The sequence below is a fragment of the Buteo buteo genome, chromosome 3, assembly GCF_964188355.1.
Source record: "Buteo buteo chromosome 3, bButBut1.hap1.1, whole genome shotgun sequence".
Taxonomy (NCBI): Eukaryota; Metazoa; Chordata; class Aves; order Accipitriformes; family Accipitridae; genus Buteo; species Buteo buteo.
The window spans coordinates 11,607,986-11,628,174 of record NC_134173.1 but is presented as its reverse complement, the minus strand read 5'-3'; the positions used below and the strand labels follow the sequence as shown (position 1 = coordinate 11,628,174).

The 20,189-nt window shown below is 37.1% G+C and overlaps 2 protein-coding genes across 9 annotated transcripts in view; one reads left to right on the top strand and one right to left on the bottom strand.

Moving 5' to 3' along the window:
* Nucleotides 1-4,119, top strand: part of ZNF236 (zinc finger protein 236) — a 99,146-nt gene extending 95,027 nt beyond the window's left edge. For all 7 annotated transcript variants that reach the window (XM_075022862.1, XM_075022864.1, XM_075022863.1 and 4 more), the window contains 2 exons: nucleotides 1,029-1,205; nucleotides 1,641-4,119. In XM_075022862.1, coding sequence (XP_074878963.1) covers nucleotides 1,029-1,205; nucleotides 1,641-1,768 — 305 coding nt within the window. In that variant the 3' untranslated portion in view covers nucleotides 1,769-4,119. The remainder of the gene's footprint in view (nucleotides 1-1,028; nucleotides 1,206-1,640) is intronic.
* Nucleotides 4,120-5,392: 1,273 nt separating this feature from the next.
* MBP (myelin basic protein) overlaps nucleotides 5,393-20,189 on the bottom strand; it is a 124,327-nt gene continuing 109,530 nt past the window's right edge. Inside the window, exons 5-9 of one of the 2 annotated variants that reach the window (XM_075022856.1) lie at nucleotides 12,051-12,158; nucleotides 11,507-11,542; nucleotides 10,894-10,926; nucleotides 9,786-9,911; nucleotides 5,393-7,200 (exon numbers count right to left, since the gene is read on the bottom strand). In XM_075022856.1, coding sequence (XP_074878957.1) covers nucleotides 7,144-7,200; nucleotides 9,786-9,911; nucleotides 10,894-10,926; nucleotides 11,507-11,542; nucleotides 12,051-12,158 — 360 coding nt within the window. In that variant the 3' untranslated portion in view covers nucleotides 5,393-7,143. The remainder of the gene's footprint in view (nucleotides 7,201-9,785; nucleotides 9,912-10,893; nucleotides 10,927-11,506; nucleotides 11,543-12,050; nucleotides 12,159-20,189) is intronic. The other variant, XM_075022857.1, reaches the window with a different exon arrangement.

The following is a 20,189-nucleotide window of genomic DNA, read 5'->3' as shown; positions in this document are numbered from 1 at the left end:
AGTTTGGAGAAATGTTGCTGAAATTAGAGGGAAGCAGATGCTTAGTTCTGCCAAAGAGCCATGCGGTAATCCATTCCACACCACCAAAAAGGCTGTTCATCTTAACAGAACACAAAACCTGGAGTCAAAAGTATCTGAGGAAACCTAGATTTCACTTCAAACTAGTGAAATCATTGTTAACAAAAGTAGAACACTTCTGTGATTTAAAGGACCTTTCATTGATCGTTTGAGAAGTTGGATTTAGCATGGAGGCTACAGTGCATCTGGGGACACTAACATACAGGTAATGAAGGAAGAGAGAAATTGGTCCTTTAAGGAAAATTGTGGAAAAGTATTTACACTCCTGCTTGTGCTTTATTGTGCTAACTAATAACAAACCATATTTGTAAGTTCAGAAAGTGCTTTTAGAAGTCCTTAATGACATACAGCAGTGTGTCTTGTGTTCATGTCGGAGGATGTGGTGTTGAGTGTTGAAGCAAAGGTCTGGTTTTGCAAAGAAGGTGTTTTAAAAATTTTTAAATATTTTTATAATGAATATTTTCTTTGATAACATATGAGAATCACTAGTAGCTATCGATATAGGAGGTCACAGGTCCCATGTAGAATTACCAGAACTTTTTTTTAACGCATTTGACTTTCTAGTTTCTTACAGACATCAGCTTTGTTAATTCTAGAATATTGCTTTATCTACCTTATTCTAAATGATGTAAAAAGGTGATGGTTCCCTTGAGTACAGAAAAGTCAAACTGTTGAAAACTGATTTTTCGCACCTCTTAAATAATTTACTTAGATAATAAATGGGATAGGAGAGATAACATCAGTGATTTAGGACTTACGTAAATGCTCTGACATTTAATTTGGGATGTTTTGCTGATTATATGGAGTCATAGCACTGTTTTGAGAAAGTCTCAAGGAAAAAGATCATGACTACTTAATTGCTAGGTCATCTTGATGATTTTTACTGAATTCTGAACTGTATTTTTATGTTGAAATGAGAAATTATTAAATACCTTTTTCTCTTTTATAAGGGGAACGGCCATTTCAGTGTACACTATGTGAAAAGGCTTTTAACCAGAAGAGTGCTCTTCAAGTCCACATGAAAAAGCACACAGGAGAGAGGCCTTATAAATGTGATTACTGTGCAATGGGATTTACACAGAAAAGCAATATGAAACTGCATATGAAACGGGCTCATGGTTACACTGGTATGTAGCATAATGATAGTAATGGTGAGTGCAGAAAGCCATATGCTTTACTAGGAAAGCGAAAAACATATCCCTTAAGTTATTGAGGAATTAGGCACTAATAGCCAAAACCCAGAGTTGATGACCTAGTAGTTGCACATGCAACCCAAAAAGCAGGTTGAAACAGAGATTGGTTACTGCTTATGGCTCCTTGTTTTTTACATGGAGCTCTGTAGTACAGAAATACAAAGTTCAAAAACTATTACAGGAAAATGATCTATTATTTTAGATTTTTTTTTTAATTTTTCAAAGAGATCTAATGAATTTACAGAATCTGAAGTAGTTATGTAGTACCTTTCCCAGCATGATTCCTTTATTCCTAAGTGCTATATTTGCATTCTTCTACACCATACATCAAATCATACTCACTCATCTTTTTCTCTTGTACTTCGGTAGGTCCTGTACAAGAGCCTGCTAGTCATCAAGAACAAGAAGGGGAAGATATTAGTCGTGCTCTGAATTTAGAAGAAGTGGTACAAGAATCTTCAAATGAATGGCAAAGTATAGGCAATGTTTTTCGATGACACCTTAAAGTTTGAAAGCTAAAAATGTTTCTGGGACTCGAATTTATTGAAACAAGTTTTCAGAAAAGTAACAGATGGATTTTACAGTTACAGCTTCAAGCATTGAAAATATTAACATAAGAATAATATATTATAGTTTTTTTAATTATTTACAAGAATTACCTAAAAGAATCATTCTTTTTTAAGCTTGTAGAAGAATATTGGGAAAACATCATTTAATCTGTGCTAAGTTGTCTGTGAATCAATGAACTCAGGTAATACTGTATACAGTTTCATCTTCTAATTCACAGCCAGTATATCGATTTGAAAAATAAACTGGAACTTTATATCAGAATAGAATGATTCCCATTTTTAAAGGAGGTGAAGAATAACTTTGTGGGAAAACCATGAAACTGTTGGTCAGCTTTCTTTTTTACATGTTTAAAAAAATAATTGAGGTTGGATACAAAATGTTACAGAGGAGATGCATGCAGTATAAAATAGTTTTGGTTTGTTTTGGTTTTTTTTTGGTTTTTTTTTGTTTTTTTTTTTACAAGGCACAGGAAAACTCTGTATTTCTGTTTTAAGCTTTTTTTAGTACATTTTGGGAATTTGTTAAAAAAAATAAAATGCCATGAACTTAATGGCTTTTCTTGAGTTAAACTCTTGAGAGGGAGCATGTTCATTTCCATTCCAACCGCAGAGGCAGTTAGTTGTTAGTTTTTACATTAAAAGTCTGAGGTTTTAAACTCGGCAATAATTATTTAAAGAGAATCCAAACTAGAAGAGGTTCCAGTGAAAGCCTTTTCTTTTATGTTTGCTGTTTTGGATCAGCAGGTACATATCTTAGTATCTGTGGAAAACACAGCCATATACTAAATCTGGGAAGTAAACATACAATTTTGTGTTAGCAGTGAGAAAGTTAGATGCATGCTAGGTCACCTATGTTATACAATATTCCCCAGTGCTGTAAACAGTTATCATTTCAAATCTGTAAATTCCTCATTATTTTCTTTGTGAATTTTGGAAATATGTTACTTTTATTTGTTGTTGTTTAAGTCATTGTTTCAGAAAAACTACCTAGTTGACTAAGTAATGCTTTGAAAGGTGCCACTTGTTAAGTATATTCATAACGAAGAAACACTGGAGTAAAAACATAGTCATCTTTTAGACATTCCAAAGACAGAAGCTCTTTTCTTATTTTTATCTTGTTCTTTTGAATTTTATTTATATGTTACATATATATAGATATATATATATGTGTGCTTGTATGTATATATATATTTAAAGTTATATGAGCCTCTGTGTGGCCGATCAGTATATTTTGTAAATACTAAACCCAGTTGCAGGAAGTTCATCTTTTTGGTTTGCCACAAGTACTTCTAGATCAGTGGTGGATTTGTTGTACTATAATACAGAGCTGGATTTTAATTTACCTTCTGAAAGATAATTGCTCTCAGATCCAAAAAGCCCATTTCTGTAAATATTGTCTATACTTTCTCTATGATACAAACTAGTTATTTCAGATTGCTGAAGCAAGAAATCACTGTTGGTTTTGATAGGGCATCTCTTAATTCTTTTGTTAACTCTTTGGCATATGTATATAAGTAATATAGTTGGTGACATGAAAATAACACTTTTGTTATGTGGAATATTTAATTCAGAAACATGTTAAATAATACTACTTTTTTCCAAATCTTGTTTCGTGTATTTTTTAAGCATTTGATTATGTATTCTAGGAGATTCTAAAAACTCCATTTACTGGAAGTGTGTGTCTCAATATTCTATGTAAAGAATGTATGTGAAGTTCTCCCAGCAGTGCCTTTCCTTCCAGACAGCCTATTAATGTTTCAGGTGTTTAAGACAGACATTATTTTTTTACAGTTGTCTGAAGGCATACTGGCCCCATGGCATAGTGCCCTGTTTATCTGTAATAATATAGTAAAATGTGTTTTGTTGCATGTACCACGTGTAAAACTTTTTCCCTGTTCTTTCAGAGAATACTGTATAAATATACCAGCAAAATTTGTTGGAGTTGCTTTATGGCATAGGGGATGACACTTTCCAGAGGTTGCCAAATCCAGTTTGACAGAAGATGATTTACAGCTGGTCACATCCAGATGCAAATCCATCCTTCATAATAGGAACGTGATTCCTAAACGCTTGAAAGCATTCAGTCTGCTCTAGCTGCGATTGCTTTGCCAGCAAGTAAAAACCGGTAGTGGTTGGTAGTTGGTGAGCATGTGCTAAAAGCAGGTCTTGTGAGTAAAAAGATGCTGGTTTTAAATGGTCACTTCTCAAAGAGTTATGTCTTGAGTAGAGACAATGAGTGTGTGTTGTAAGTCTTGGAAGTGTTCAATAAGCAGTGTGAGTTACAGAGTCAGCTGACATTTTTCCTGAAGTCAGTTTGTTACTCCTCCAGCACTTGGAATCCTGTCAGTTACAGTAAACAGACTTTTTAAAAAACCTTTTTTGTAACATGGTATTTAATTTCCTTCCCTGCATCCTCCTCCCCCATGTGCTTCAAGAATTCCCTCCTGAGTATCCTTACACGGAGGTTTTCATAGCCCAGGTTCATTGGTAAGATTGAGTTGGAGGTTTTCAAAGCAGTGTTTCTGTTGATGTTCTGTACAAATACAGACAGTGTAACCAATATGTTGATATTTTAAAAAGCAATGTTGAAGCAGATGCATTTTTTTAAAAAGCAGAAAGAACTCTTGTTCTAAGGCATGTTTGAAGAGTCACATTGTATAGTGGGTAAGTGAATAGTGCTTAGGAATGTCTCTGTTCTTTCTGGTTTGATGCAGTAGTAGGCTTATGCTAGCCTCGGGCTTTTTGGTTTGTGTCTGTTCAAGTATTTCTTCTGGTCTCTGTCCATTCCTTCAGTACAAGAAGTGACACATTCCTCATACTGATTATGCGTTCTTGTTTCAGGAAAAATCTTTTGCTTACAAATTAAATAGCCGTTTAAACTGCTGTTGTTCAGCAAAACTGCTAGTGAGTAATGAAAACAATAAATTTCAGTCTTAAGTTTTAATCTCTTTCAAGAGACTTGTGTTGGTAAAATAATGCTTTAAAGTACCGTACCTTTTCTGCTATAGAAAGTAAATCCACAAAAGCCACCTCCAGCCTCTGGAAAAGATGACTGAGAGGAAAGCAGAGTGACGAAGGCAGGGAAGAAGCTTTGGATAAGTTCTGTAGTTCTACAGTGTAGTATTTTGGAAGATGTATTTCTCAATTTTTTTAACCTTAAATAATCCTTCCCATATTTGAAGGCTGCTTTAAAAAACAACTTGATTTTCACATGCCGCGTTCAAAGAAGATACTTTGTGCTTTACTTGTTTAGGAAGGGTGGGATTTCATTGCCTGTGCATAGGCATTTTATGCCTTGCGATAGCCCCCGGCCTTTAGCTGCCACTCCACAAAGACACTGGCCTCCCATAAATCCGGTGTCATATTGTCAGCCCTGTGGGCCATGCTAAGGCACCAGCAATGTCACCAGAAGCCTTTGTGCAAGCAACTGGGTCCTGGGTCCCAAAGTGTCATCTTCTAGTATCTGAACATTATTCATAAATTGTGGGGAAAAAACCCACAGAAATTCGTATATATGATCTTCTCTATTGTAAAAGACAAAACCGGTCCAAGTTTCATTTCAAGTTGATTACTTTATTTCAATAATGAATATTTTTAAAAGCTGTGTTCCTATAAGAACAATACGTATTCAAATTAAATCAACTATTATGTTGCAAGGTATACATCTGAATGAAGCTACAATAGAAAAATACACATAGCAACCAATGTAGGTAATAGAGATGTAATATGTGTGTGTATGCTTAATAATTTTGGTGGTTTTGTTTTCTTTAGTCTCTATGTATTTTCTATTCTCTCATCTTTCATTGCTTCATATTAATGGACACTGATTTAAACCTACAATAATAGATTTAGATGTGAAATGTAATTAACATACATATTTATAGGTAACTTTTACTGGGCACTTATTAGGAATGCAGTTTCAACCTGGGAAGCATTAACTGTACTCTACAATGCATAGGCTAAAACTAAAAAAATAAAAGAATTAATCAGACACTTAGATGACACGTTGAAGAAATGGCAAAATGGTAAGTTTAAGTAATAAAACAGTGCAATTCAGAAGAGCCTTTTATTTCCCTAAGTGTGGTTGGAAATACCATTGCCACACATTCATTTTAGTAATTTGTGAACAATTAATATCTAAATCTAACACAACTATAATTTATTTCTATAAGGCAACTACAGTACAACAGTTAAATGTTCACAGTAGTTTACTATGAGTTTGCTTTGGTGCACTGCCCTTAATAGGCATCCAGATGTTACTCAGGCAAAAGATTAGCTGATCAAATATGACACTGCTGCAATACCAAGAGAAAGATTTGAAATTCTAACATGAGATGTGCAGGACTATCTGAGATACCAGTACTGAAGGGCTCTCTTTCAGAAATTAGACTTACTTGTTTATATATTCATTTACTTATTTATTGTACTGCAAAGTTAATGCTGTTGCAGCAGAGTTTGAGTGAAGCACCAGTGACGTCCAGTGGCCACTTGTGCAATCTTAAGATGTTTCTTCTCTGGGAATATCCCTTGTTGCTTAACATTAGTCTAACTCAAATTTGAAATCCTCTTTCTCTCCCTCATCTGCTCTTAATTCTAATGGTTTGGATGCGATGAGCAATTCATGGTATGGAAAGAATTCCCTTATTACTATTGCTCTGCATCGTATTGATTCTACAACATCTGCCCCCTCCCACACTTCACATACCTTGAACTCCCAATGTTTGGTAAACCTTTCCATGACTGCCTAATCCTGTTATGAAAATAAATTATTCTGTGAGTGAGAGAAGGAAGATTAAAACAAAACAAAAAAAAAACAAATCAAAAAAAATATTTGGATAAACAGTCCTTACAACTTCTGCACATGGTGGATTTTTTTTTTTAACAGCAGTGTCTCAGAATCATTAACAGCAGTGCTCAGTATCCAAGACATTAGCTCTTTATTTGTAATTCTGATGTTCACTAAAACGAAACCAGAAGACTTGAGCTCAAATTAGATGCTTGGGAGAAATAATGAAGTCCAGCATACAGTTAGGGCATCCTGAAGAAGAATGAGTAAAGTCAGAGATCTTGTTACTTCACATAAAATAAGGAAAACATCTAGTAAAGCTACTTTTTGTGTTCCTTTCATTCAACTGTTGGTCAGGGATTGCCAATAGAAGTTTGTGTCATCTACTGCATGCAGAACCTAATTGGCATTAAGTAATGGATTGCATCTATCTAGGTAATTGTTGCAGTTGTTATTAATTTTAAGGCAGTTACATTATGAAGCAGAGTACGTGATCCTTAGATGGCATCTTAGAGCTTCAGCGCCTTGCAACTGGTGAACCAGACCGTGATCCAGGTCGGGACCCAGAGCCTCCCTGTGGAGGGAAGAACAGAGTTAAGTTAATTAAAAGGTACCATATGTTTGGGGCTATAAATTGAAAAGCATCAATCTGTAGTACAACAAAATTTTAAATAGCATGTAATGAAAATGGCTTGCAGCAGCATCTAGTATATTGCTGAATATTACTGGAATTTTCACTTCAAAGAGATGATTGCTTTTCATATATTTTTCACATAGGATTAATTTGCTCTTACTAAATCTCTCATACAGGGCTAGACAGTCTCTCGTGAATTATTTGTAGGTACATATTCTTAATCAGGCCTTCCTAATGAAAGCAATTTATTTACTTGGACATCTCGGAAATTTTCATTTTCATGGCTACCCCTGAATTGTTAATATACTTTAAAAACAAAACAAACAAAACCAGAAAAAACCAAACACCAAAACCAGAAACTGAAAACCTTGCGTACAAGTTGTGTAATCGTCTCACAGCTGAAAGAATTGAAATGTAGTAATTTTATTCTGTAATATTTATTAGGGTAACTTGTTAATGTGATTATATCAACATCAGTCTTGTATGGAAAGCTCAGATGCAAATACGAGATAAAACCAAGAAAAGATAAAGGGCTGAAACCTGGCCTATTTTTACAAATAATAAGAAAACATCAAACTAGGAAAAAACAAAACAAAACAAAAAACCAAACAAAAAAAAACCAACAACCTTGTGACAGTTCATAAATCTGCAATTGAGAAAACCCCTACAGCAGTTTTATAGCAAAGATGCTCCAAGCTGAAATTTTGGCATTTCATTTTTGGAACTTAATTAGGTTAACTGGGTGTCTTTTCCCAAGGCTTTGGCAACTTTCCAGGCAAACCGTGAGTGATAGACTTATGACCACAAATGTGAGATAGTGTGGTAATTGTTGCTGTAATCAGTTGATAACTGTTTATTTCAAAAAATTAAGCATATGTGTACTTCAGGCTTTTGTTTATTTATATGCTTTTTCTTATCTATCAGTGCTCTCTCCTTAGTTTTACTGAACTGTTTCAAGGAAAATTTCATGTAATACATTAGGTAATTGGCTTTTTTTTGTTTCAAAGTTATCTTAAAAATTGGATAACTTTTTTATTGTAAAAGACTGTAAAACTATATAAATAAATAGTTACTAATGCCTCCTGCTATAAACAGTGGGTCTAAATCAAATGGGCCTGAATAAAACTCTGATACAAACTCCAAAAGTTATAATGGCTCAGAAAAGGCTATCTAAACAGCAGAACTGGTACATGTATATCATCAGATACGCATAAATCCAAGCTAAAATAGTTGTGATGGTTATGTAAAAAGGATGTTGCGTTTGGGGAGACATCGTTATCTGATATTTTCAGATGCTCAAAAGAAATTTTACAAATAATGTCAGTATATAGCTGCGGCACTGTTGATGTATTGGAACTCTGCTAAAAAGCTACAAGTGCACAGTCTGAAAATCAGACTTAAAAGGTGAATGTTTGATTTTTACCTGGGCCTCTGAAGAGTTCATTCCTTTTCTTAAATTGCAACATAAGAATTCTTACTACCTCCCTTGAAGTTTTCAAGCTGTCATTTGGTGCTGCATATGTTTGAAAACCAGCTCTACAATGAAAGATACATACCCTAAACCACGTAAGAGACAAAATGTATTTTTGCTGCAGCTGAAGGTGCTGTTATGTCTCCTGTTGCAGAGAAGAGTATTAAGAGTCTGAGATGATCAGCTCTGCGAACGGGATCTCAGACCTTCTGTCCTGAAGTTAAGATTACTGCTGATTGCATTCCTCATGTGTGAATAGTATACTAGGTGATTTCTTATCAGTGAATGTTTCACTACCTTTGAGGAAAAATAGAGTCTTAGTGAAAGCAGCTGCCAGTGGATGTGATGTGCTTTTCATGGGGTTTTTCCTGACATAGAATGTGAAAAATCCTCACGACTGACTTTTTTCCTGTTCTGTTTTCATTTATTAGCTGTGTTGGTGGGGCTGTGCCATGACTCGAAATGGTGAACTGAACCAGATTAAAGAAAATCTGACCAAATGTTTATTTTTCCTATGCCACAGTTTCCTAATGCGCCCAACTACGTGGTGTCGCAACTCACTGTACTGACGTATCGTAGGAGATCTGCACCCGGGGTGGGAACAAGCAGGGACTGCTCAGGTTGTGACTGCATCTCAACCAAGTACGTGTCCAACACTGCCCAGTGCTACCATTCTGCAGCTTATCAGTTTGCCTTCATTTTCACTATTCTAAATAACTTAGCAGCAGCAGCGAGCTGGGTCACCTCCTCATTCATCTTCTGTGTTCCAGGTCGTTCGTGAGTTCGGCAACAACACGGATCCTGGTGCGGGACTTTGTGGACTTACCTTCTTTCCTGATGGTAACTGACTGTGTATCTTTACTTTTGTTTCCTATCATGTAAGTAGTTATTAGGCCATGAGATAACCTTCTGTTTTATCCAGGCAAATCTAGTTCCTTCAGAAGCTTTAAGGAAATATGGTTGTTTCAAACATGGCAGGTTCTGGAGAGGTTTGGCTTCTCTTTTTCCTGGACTCAATTTTTTTGTACTTAGAGTAAGTTCAATTGTACTTTACCAGTTTAAAGATTCTGGAAAGAGTGCCCTGGCCCTCATGATAGGATCCCTTATGTCCCTTGTGAGCAGATTTATGCTCATAGAATTTTCCGCTTCCTCCGTATCCTGGCTTGTGTCCTTCACCACCCTGCAAAGAAAGATTTTCATATATATTGCAAGTTACCGCATTCAAATTATCATATGCACATTGTAATCTTTGTTTGTGAATACTGAAATGTAATACTCGAATGAGAAATTTAGAGGTGTTGGAATAAAATAATCTTTTACTTAATAACCAAGGATGAAGGAAAATAGTAGGAGATTATCTGAATGTACTCAAATCTGAGGGAAGCACCAATCTGTAAAAGAGGAATTAATAATAAAAAAAAAGGATACTCAGAACATTAACCTGCATGACAAAACTTAAAATGTTTCAGTTTCATGAGTTCTAAGATGCCAAACACGTCAACTAATTTGTGTTGTTCTGACAGTGAAAGAAATGCTTAATGGCTTGAAGGTTTTAATATTTTGTCTTAAAAATGCAAGTAATTTACATGTCCATCTCATATAAAATCAAACCTGTGGTAGAGAAGTAGAATTTAATTAGTTGAGAGGTCACTGTGGGAAGAACTGGTCTTATAGCTGTTTAGGCAGATTACCTCTTACTGAAAGGGGTTGCAAGGAAAGGTGGGACAAAATCCTCGAATTAGTGACAGTGTTAGTTTTGCAGGCTTTGTAAGAGCAGTTGGAACCGTGGAATAAGCACCCATCTCGTTCCAGCCCTCCCTCCCGTTTTTGTCCTTCCCAGGAAGAAAAATGCAGCAGATGAGTCTTCCAGGAGTCTTTAAGGGAAGAGAGCTTTGCCATGCAGTGGATTTTGCTCCCTTTGTGCTAAAGCAAAAGAAATTATCGCTGCAAGGCTGTCAAGTTGCTGGATAAGAGCAAGCAACAAAATTACCGTCTGAAAGTGCTGTGGGAGGAGGGAGGAAAGTGGAACAGGAAAAGCAAAATAGCAAAATTGAGACAAAACAGAATTATCAGGTTGCTGCAGCAGCTTGAGGCAATGGAGCAAAGTATGCTTTGGCCTGGTAAACGAAATGGCTGTTACTGAAAGCACATTCATCACCTACCCAGCTAAATCTGGTGAGGGATAATCCTCTTCCCTGTACATGCAAGAAATAGAAACAATGAGGTGATGATCACTATGGAACAGAGCATCTGGGTGTACCGTGCACAGAGGATGAAAATGCAGTAAAAATAATGAAATACTGGCCAGATAATGAGGCAGGGGTTGAAAACAACAGTCTGTACAGTCATTCCATGAAACAAAACAGGCAAAATTCTTTATTATGATTACAAGAACTGACTTCACTAGCCATGGTTTGTCGGTATTACGTACTTTAGAAGCCAACTGAGCTTAGTAAATGTCAGGACAATTCCTGGTGGGTGAGGCTTGTTTCAAAGCATTACCTATTATTAATTTAATACCTAAAGCAATCACAACATCAACTGAATATAAAAATCCCTGCGAGTGGCTTTAATTTGTCATGCAGAAAGTCAAGAAGTGCATGAGGAAGAAAACCATGGCTTTTCTGTTTTAGTCCTTTGCTTTAAATATCCCCAACAATAACTCCACATTTTTACTTGGTGCCATTAAAGAAAATGAATCAGGCTTGCAGCTGAATTGTATAAACTAGCCCACAAAAGATCCTGGACATTGCTTGAGCCCCTGAAAACGCTTACCTTTGCTTGCATTGGGGGTGGTGTACGGGGTGAGACCTAAAAACCAACACAAAAAAGTTGTAAAACCAAGGCAAAAATAAATGTAGGTAATCATCAAGCCTTTTACATATTATCTATGAGTTAGCAGGATTAAGTGCTATCTAAGTAATTGCACTGAGAAGCTCCTCTGCTGTCTTAGGCTTTGCCTAGAACACACCGGATTTTTCTCTATTTTTAAACAGAAAACATTCCTTAGTACAGGCAGTGCTGAAGACACAAGGACAAAACCTGTAGATGGTGAAGCTGTATAATTGTGATGGTGGCTGTTGAAATTTGACTATGCTAATGGCAGGTTCCCCCACTTCTTTTTTTTTGTAGCGTTTCAGTGTTGTTTGTACTTCCAGGTAAAAATTGTTTTTGTATTTGAATGGCATGACGAGCTCGAAGGCACAGTACAATTCACAAGGCTCAAAATAATGGCTAATGATTGGGGAGTATTTGGTTACTGATGGATCCTAAAGAAAATGTTTCATTTTAGTGCATAACAAGAAGAGAGGAGACTTACAATGTTCTTGAAGAAGTGGACTACGGGGTTGTCGTCACCAGGCCGGCCATGCTGAGATCTCTGGGGGATGGACCCTACGTGGTGGCTAGCCCTGGCTGCATGTATGTCCTGAAAAGCAGAATAGGCATATCGCCAAGTCAGCCAGGAAGGAAAGAGAATCGGCGAACGTACGAAGAGAAGAGTCATTTTCACCAGGAAGGAAAAGAAGAGAAAAATGCCTTGGAAATCTACAGAGATTGCAACCTAAAGTTGTCAGTGCTGTGAAGGAACAATTTTTTAATACAGTGGCAAATACAGAGTACGTACGTGGACATATGTTGTGCATATATATATGGGTGTACATGTTTTTAATGTTAGAGCCCAGTGTGGAATTAAACCCGTTATTGGAAAGTTCTGATAACAGAAACCTGGTAATTTTCCTTCTTTCATAAGTAGGATTGTAGAATGTAGTTTTAGAAATGAAACCTGAAATGGAGAAAAACTTAAAATCATGAAATGATGTTGGGTCATTCTCCGTGCGTGAGCAGGAATGGATCGTGTATCGTGTGTCAGTTCCCAAAGACTACATAACACTGATGAACTGCAAGAGCAATGGTTTTTTTGGGAATGAGGGAATCAAATGAGACTGACGATACTTTCTATTTTCAGTAGGACTTCCTGAGCAATACATAAAGAAGTCCAGTAAGCGAAGGTAAAATAAATAACAGAAATAATACATTGTCATGTGTGAATACCTTGACTGGTGCTTAGATCGTGCTGCATCTGTTGCAGTGAAAATAGTGTCAAAAATTTGGTTTAGTAGTTCCTGCTATCTGAATACAGTATGATAAAGTTTAAAAAAGAACTCTTACATATGACTGACCCAATTACAGACATCTGCCCATCACTGCAAAGGTAGAGGCACAAGGCTTCACGTTCAGTGCAACAGATCTGAAGTATGTTCAGTGGGGAACAGAGAAAGTAGGAGAGAATGAAAATAACAACAGTGCTGCAATCGTTCTGGTAGTGTAACGGATTCCCTGAGAATACAATGATGTTATAAGCATCATGCGGATACAAAAAATTTTCATTGGCCTCTAAAATGAAATGGAAATCCATAGTGAGTCAGTAGCTCACATAAGCACTTCCCTAGTAGCACAAAGTGAGTGACTGTGAAACATTATGAATAGTTATGAAAACAAAGTAAATTTTAAATCACATACAGAAAAACATTGATCAACTTGCCAGGGAAAAAGCTTAGTCTGATTGTTGGAGCAGGAGTCCTGACTCATGAGTGGTTTGGTGATTTCTGACAAATAAGTTAATATCTATAGAACAGATTTTCAAAGGCTTGAAGAGTCTTTTTGCACTTTGAGTGAAGTCTCGTGACAGCAGTAGCTTTCAGAATGACCCTGACCGCCTCAAGCTATTACTACTGAAAATGGCTGTGCAGAGGTTTACATGTTGTAAGACTCTTGAATAGAAGGTCCCATGAAACCGTCTGGTGTTACTGCTCAAAGCTGCTACATGGAAGCTTTATTTTTAAGTGAACGGCGTCAGATCTTGTGATCTTATGCGAATGAAATGGATTTATATTATGTTGGATCATAAAAAATGAGATGAAATATCCATCTTCATGAGTGGCTTTCTAGGTTATGTAATTCTGAGGAGAAATGAAATTCAGATATATTGTTTAGAAGATTAATTTCCTTAGAATAAAATATGAGCCAATGCAGAGAACATCAGCTGGTATTTATCAGCTTGCTGATTTTCGCATGCTGATGATATGTAGAGATTTACTGTTCAAAAACCAAGAGTTTCTGAATTTTATCGGATCTGTGAGATTTCTGGTGTCAGGCAGTCAGTCTTGCTTACACTTCTGCAGCAGGTTTTACTTTGTCACTAGTTCCAGTGTTGCCAAAACAGCCTCTGCTGTCGTGATTTGGGAGAGGGAGCCAGTAAGGCATCGACGCGTGTTTAGAACAAGTTACTTGAGCCATGTGCTTGACTTTTTAAGCTACATTGAAATGAAGCATCGCTTTTCCTCTGGAACCAGCTGACTGCCATGTCTTTGGGATAAATACCATGATAAATACTGTGCTGGTGCAGATCTGAACGTCCGTCTTTAGCGGCAGGAACTGGTGGCTTTCTAACGGCAAAACCATTGCAGTACGTGAAGCAGAAAACTTCAAAATCAGATTTGATTGCGTGTAGCCTGCAACTCTGCGTTGGGCTATGGCTTGCCACCAGGCAGTTATCCCAGAAAAGGTGGGATAATAGGTTTTTACAGTTTAGATGAGGTTGAATTTCCTGATCAATTTTTAGGTGCTAATAATGTGGCTTATTGAAAAGCTTATCATGTAGTAGATAGAAACTTTCTTCTGTCTGCAGTGCCAAATGTCAGCACAGTCTTTGACTGGGTCCCCTTTTAAAGCTTATTGGGTAGTAGCAAGTCTGAAGCCATTTTTAATGGTGGTTCTCTATGAGATTAATACCAGGGTTTTCCCAGTGTTACAAATACAGTGCTTTCCTTTCATGTTATCACCAGCAACCTTCATCTGTGGTCAGAATCTTCCATGTGATTCTCAATTTGTGGCAGTTGATCATGCTTCCCTTTAATTTATTGTTAGAATTACTCTTCCACCTGTAGTTTGTTCTTTCAATTTTTGGACTGGGGCGGGGGTGCAAAATCCAGTGTTTTTTTCTGAGATTGCTCACGTTCATGATTCATGACAATCGTTTCCTTCAGAAGAGTAACAACTGATATCTATAGGTGTTAAAAGTTAAATTTGGATGGATTCAGGCAATGCTTTACTGAATGAAAGAGAAAACAAATCTGTTTTATCCTGCTAGCATGGCCTGTGGAGGTGGTGTTTTATAATTGGACTTTTTTGAATGAGCTAATCTAGTCATTGCGCATTTCACTAATACATTCAGAAACCACCATTTATCTTTAAATATGCTTTAAGCACTCGGGGGAAAAAAAAAGCATTAACCTTAAAGCCTAATAGGAGTACAGCAGAGCAACTGTGTTTTAGGAAAAAGTGACATTTACTTGTTTCTTTGCGTTCCGGGTCTCTATCGCCCGGCAGCTGCAGCCAGCTCTCCCCACGCCTCTTGTAACGTTGTCATGAATTTCAGTCTTGGGAGCATTGCCAATAAAAGGCAAGCTTGGCTTCCACATCTGTATGTTATGAAATGTACTTGCAAGTATAATCTTCAATTCAGAGCCCTTGGGTACTCTTTGTGAATTTGGAAACAGAGGTGCTTCTGTTTGTGCCCTTAAAAAAAAATAAAATTAACAAAATTACAACCTCTAGGGTAACTGAATAGTCTGTAGTCATGAGCAGCCTTTCTTTCAAAAAAATAGGACAGAGGAGAACACTCAGGTTTTTGCTGTTCCCAGGTAACTTTTTGTTTGACCTTAGTCAAGGATCCCTACAAGTCAACTGTGCTGTACATCCAAAAAAGCCAAAAAGGGAACATTCCTTAATCTGAATAATCTTAATTAGAAAATGTTTGCCAGTACTGGAAGTTTAAGCAGTATCTGGGAGATCCCGTGACACAGATGCAGTTTGCAGCTTCTCTGTGAAAATAATAGCTTTCAGGATTAATAATCTGAATAAGAACACCCTTTAAAAGGTATGTAAAATACCCACAGTTATTCTGTAATGGGGAGGGATTCAACAGTGGAATCCTTTGCAGCTCTTTCTGGTGATGCACAGGGAAGTTGCAGTGTTTCACTGTGCCACCTACCTTATGTATTTTGGGCCACTAAGGCAAAAGAAGAGAGTAAGTTTCAATGTAGTGCAAAGTAAACATACAGGTATTTTAAGTCTTAAAAGGAGCTATGCATTGGCATTGCATTCCCTGTGTTAGCCATGTACTTTCACATCAAACTAATTAAATGTAGTGGCCCAGCCTGTATTAATATTTTGAAAGAGCTGCTGGAAAAAAAATTGCCATTTCTCTAACACAGTAGCAAGAATCCATATGTAATCCAACATGTGCTTCATTTTGGGTTTGTGCAAGATTATTACATTTCCAGTTGAGGTGAAGATACTCGAGTATATGCTCTTCAGTGTTCGGAGACAGCAGGCTTGACCAAGTCTCTTGGTATTTTCTGTGGCACTTAATAACGGTTAAGGGGTGTTACTGTCTGTACCGTAACTCTACAGGACACTAGAGAAGAGGGTTCTTGTGGGTTTTGATAAATGGAGTGGGCATTTCTGGTTTGTATGTTTGGACACCGTCTTTGATAATCCAGGTTTGCGATCATACATGCATCTGACTTGAGATGTGGTAGGATTTGGGGGATTAAATTCACTTTCATATAAACAGAATTGCAGTAATGTATTCTATCTGTCCTATTTGATTTTGTTTTCAGATTTGATGCAGAAGTGTAAAAAAAGTGGTTTAGCAGTAGCAGATATTTTTTAGTGGTATTTCATGGGATCCCATGACAAACATCCCTGGCTTTGCTTGGTATAAACATGATATGTTAGATCTTGCAACTCATACTCATTAAGAGGGACTTTTAAATGCGTATTATAAGCTCTCTCTGAGAGCTCTCATCCTCCACAAGAGGATTGCTTATAACTAAAGATTGCATATACACATAAATACAAACTTAAAGCTCTAATTCCCAATCAGTAGATGATACGCATTAGTGACAATAATAGTATTAAGATATTTTTGGAGTACTGAATTTATAGGTTTTCCAATACCTTTCAGTATCATTATTAGGTATTTTGTTGCCTACTTTACGATATGAAATGAAAATCTGAAGAACATCAGATGTCATTTCTGTAATGGCAAAATCCAAATACATATGAAATGTAGAAATAGCTGATTTAAAATTCAATCAAACCAAGTAAGTATTTTTGACATTAGTAAGAATGAAAAACAATGGACATTTTCACGGGTTCAGTAGGTTTAATGGTTTCCAGTGGGTTGTCCTCATAAGAAACCTAATGAGCCACTGAGTGGGAATTTAAAAAAAAAGATACAAAATCTACAAATTTCAAATGGATATCGGTACAAAAAGTACATTTAGATTGCCTTAGAAAACCAAACTGTTCCACAACCTACAGGATGTAATGCTTTACCCCCACTAAGAAATTTGCAACCATACTGGTAGACTAAAATTATCCTTTAAGCGTTAAGTGAGGAATACTGCTTGTGCTGGTTTGTGGGAAGAGTAAAATGAAAGAGCAACAGGCAGTTTGTAAGACCACTGCTAATTCTGTGTTGTCCTTGAAATGGGCAATCGAATCCAAACTCTTAAGTATAATTCCTACCCAGGTTTGAATTTCTGTAGTTAGTACCATTTCAAAACAGTATTCCAGACAGGAATTGGGCTGCACCCTCTCAGTGAACATATACACTATTTTTATTTTTTTTTTTAAACAAGAGGAAATTTATGATATACTGTTTGACTAGAGCAATCGTGGGAAATTTGACAGGCGCTTGTATATAGAAATTGCTTCACCTCGGGGTTCGGAGGTGCTCTGTATGTGGGGTTTTGCGTTCCTGGGTGTAGCTGACGCTGCATCAGAACCTTCCAGCGCTGCTACCCAGTGTCTTGTCCAGCAGCGATGCAATATAGAACACGTGTAATGTGAGGATCTATTTCTCCATGCTTACTCTAGTAGTAATATACCTACTGTAAACATGCACTGCGAAACCAGAGCTGTGTTATACTGGTGTCGTTGCTTCTGTTTTCATTCGGGGTACAACCCGAGCTCTGATTTGCAGTTTGTGACGGTGTTTGTTCCAGGCTGTTCACAACTTACTGATCCGTTACAAAAAGTGATGGGAATGCTGACATCTTCCCCACATGCTGGTCTGCTGGTGACATTACGATTAATTAGCTAATTCAGCAGGCTTTTCTAATCACAGGATGATTGTGATCACAATTATTAGAATCATCATCATCCTTTCTAATCACAAAGGATGAACCACACATCGTTGTAATGGTACTGTTAATTTTTACTAATGTGGAGGTTAAGACAGAAATGAAGTGACTTGCTCAAAGTTACAGAGGAGAACTGGTAGTAAGAGAGATGTGGAATCCAGGAGATTCTGCCTTCCAGCATTGTGCTGAGACCATCAGTATAATCTTTGTCTAGAAAGAGGTGATGAAGAGAAAGAGGAAGAATTCTTAGCAGAAAGATTGGAATAAAAAACACGGGAGGAAAGACAAGAGGTGGCTGAGAAGTCAGAGACCCAAGGGAGGTGAGAAGAAGGACGGCATGAAGAAGGAAACCATGGAGAACACTGACCATCGAGAGAGGTAAGTGCTAATTGATAATCCAGAACCACATTTCTCCATAACCCTCTTACTCCTTAGTGACTGGGGTTCCTAAATTAGAAGGTGAGAGGGAAGAATTACTGGCGAAAAAAGAAGAATCAGGACAGTTGTTCAGGATAGTAGTTCTGTTTTATGATGGATCCTGAGTGAGAGACTGGTGCCATCGCACCTTGTCCAGTTTATTCTGGTGTTGTGACACTTGATAAATGGTTTCAGGAGCAAAACCCAATGCTTTAATTTACCTTTGCTTTTCTGAAGCATTTTCCTGCCTAGCATTGATCATTTTATGCAAATATTCTTCATGATAGCAGTTCTTTTTATCTGCTTGGACATACTCTCTGGTGCATATTCAGTATTGTCCTCTGTGCTGTTTTATCAAGTTGGCATCAGTGACATAGATTAAACCTTGTTGAAATGATCCATCACAGAAACTGTGTGCAAGACTTTGGGTTTGGGGTGGATTGGTGGGTTTTTTGAGGATAAGCACTCCAACAAAAAAGAGATTGTGGCTAGTAGGTGTTCTCAAAGCAGTTTCCAGGGTAGCTTCTGCTACCAACAAACTTCACAGCCTTAAGGACTTACTTAACTGTATGTGTCCAAGATGTGGAAGGCATCATAGATGAGTATTCACAATGATAAATTTCTACTGATAGACTGCATATTTGGTGGAGATGCATCTGTTGTTACAGCAAAAGAATGTAACACTGTATAGCTATTAGTAAGAAAGCAGAAGTTTGTAAAAATTTTAAGATGGCCTGTTGCCTAGTATTTCATATAGTCAAGAAGCTCATACAATAAACAAGATGATAATTATTTAGAAAACAAAACTATAAATCCAGGTGTACACTATTGCTTTATAGCTGCTGACTAGAAATAAAGAGGAGAAAAATGTTACTACAACCTTAATTTCTTGAAATACACCTTTTATCTCTCAGGTTGCACACACTCACCCACCCACCAGCTATTTTACCAGTTCTCATCTTCGAAGGCACTGGCCCAATTTTGGTTTTTCTGCCTTTAAATAGGTAAGAAAATGACAAGCTAAACCCTTGTACAGGTTTGTTAGAAGTACTATTGCCTACATCCACGTAACTTATGGGGAGAGTAAAATAGTAAGGACATAATTAGACATGGCACGGTTAACAGCTTATTTCTTCAAAACAAATACTACCACTCAGAGGTAAAATTTCCAGTAATGCAGTCAGTATAAGATGGGGGGTGGAGGACAGATGGACCACCCAAAACCTGAAGCTTGTACAGTTTCCAAGGCATGTTAACGGTATGATAGATCAGAAATGGAAAAGTAGATGCATCATAAGCAGAAGGTGAAACAGAGCTAAGGTTCATCTTGGGTCTGCAGCAGTAATTCAGTATGTTTTACAAACATTTTTTTTAAATAGCTTTGTGAGAAATTCAGTAAAAGCACCTGAAAATGGCAGTGGCGGATTTTTTTGGGGGTAGCTCAGAAGTGAAACCAGCTAACTTACTTCAGAGTGAAATTAACTGAACATGTCAGTCTAACTGGAGACCACTTCAGGAACAAGGTGAGATGTTTTGCATCAGTACACAAAATGGAAGCCAGCAATTGTCGCTCATGGTATGCAATGATGGAGGTACAAAACAAGGTCAGTAAAATGCCTGCTAACTTTTGCCTCAGTTTTCTATTGGGCAGTGTTTACTGTTGTGCAATCTCAAAACAGCTGAAGAACAAAAAGTCATTAATTTTGGCATTCTAGGATGGAAAGTGCTAAGGATAATGCAGTTCTTCATTTGCAAGAAATTAATATATGCGATTGATAGGAAAAAACCCCAATATAACAGATTTTAATATAAAGCCACTTCTCTGC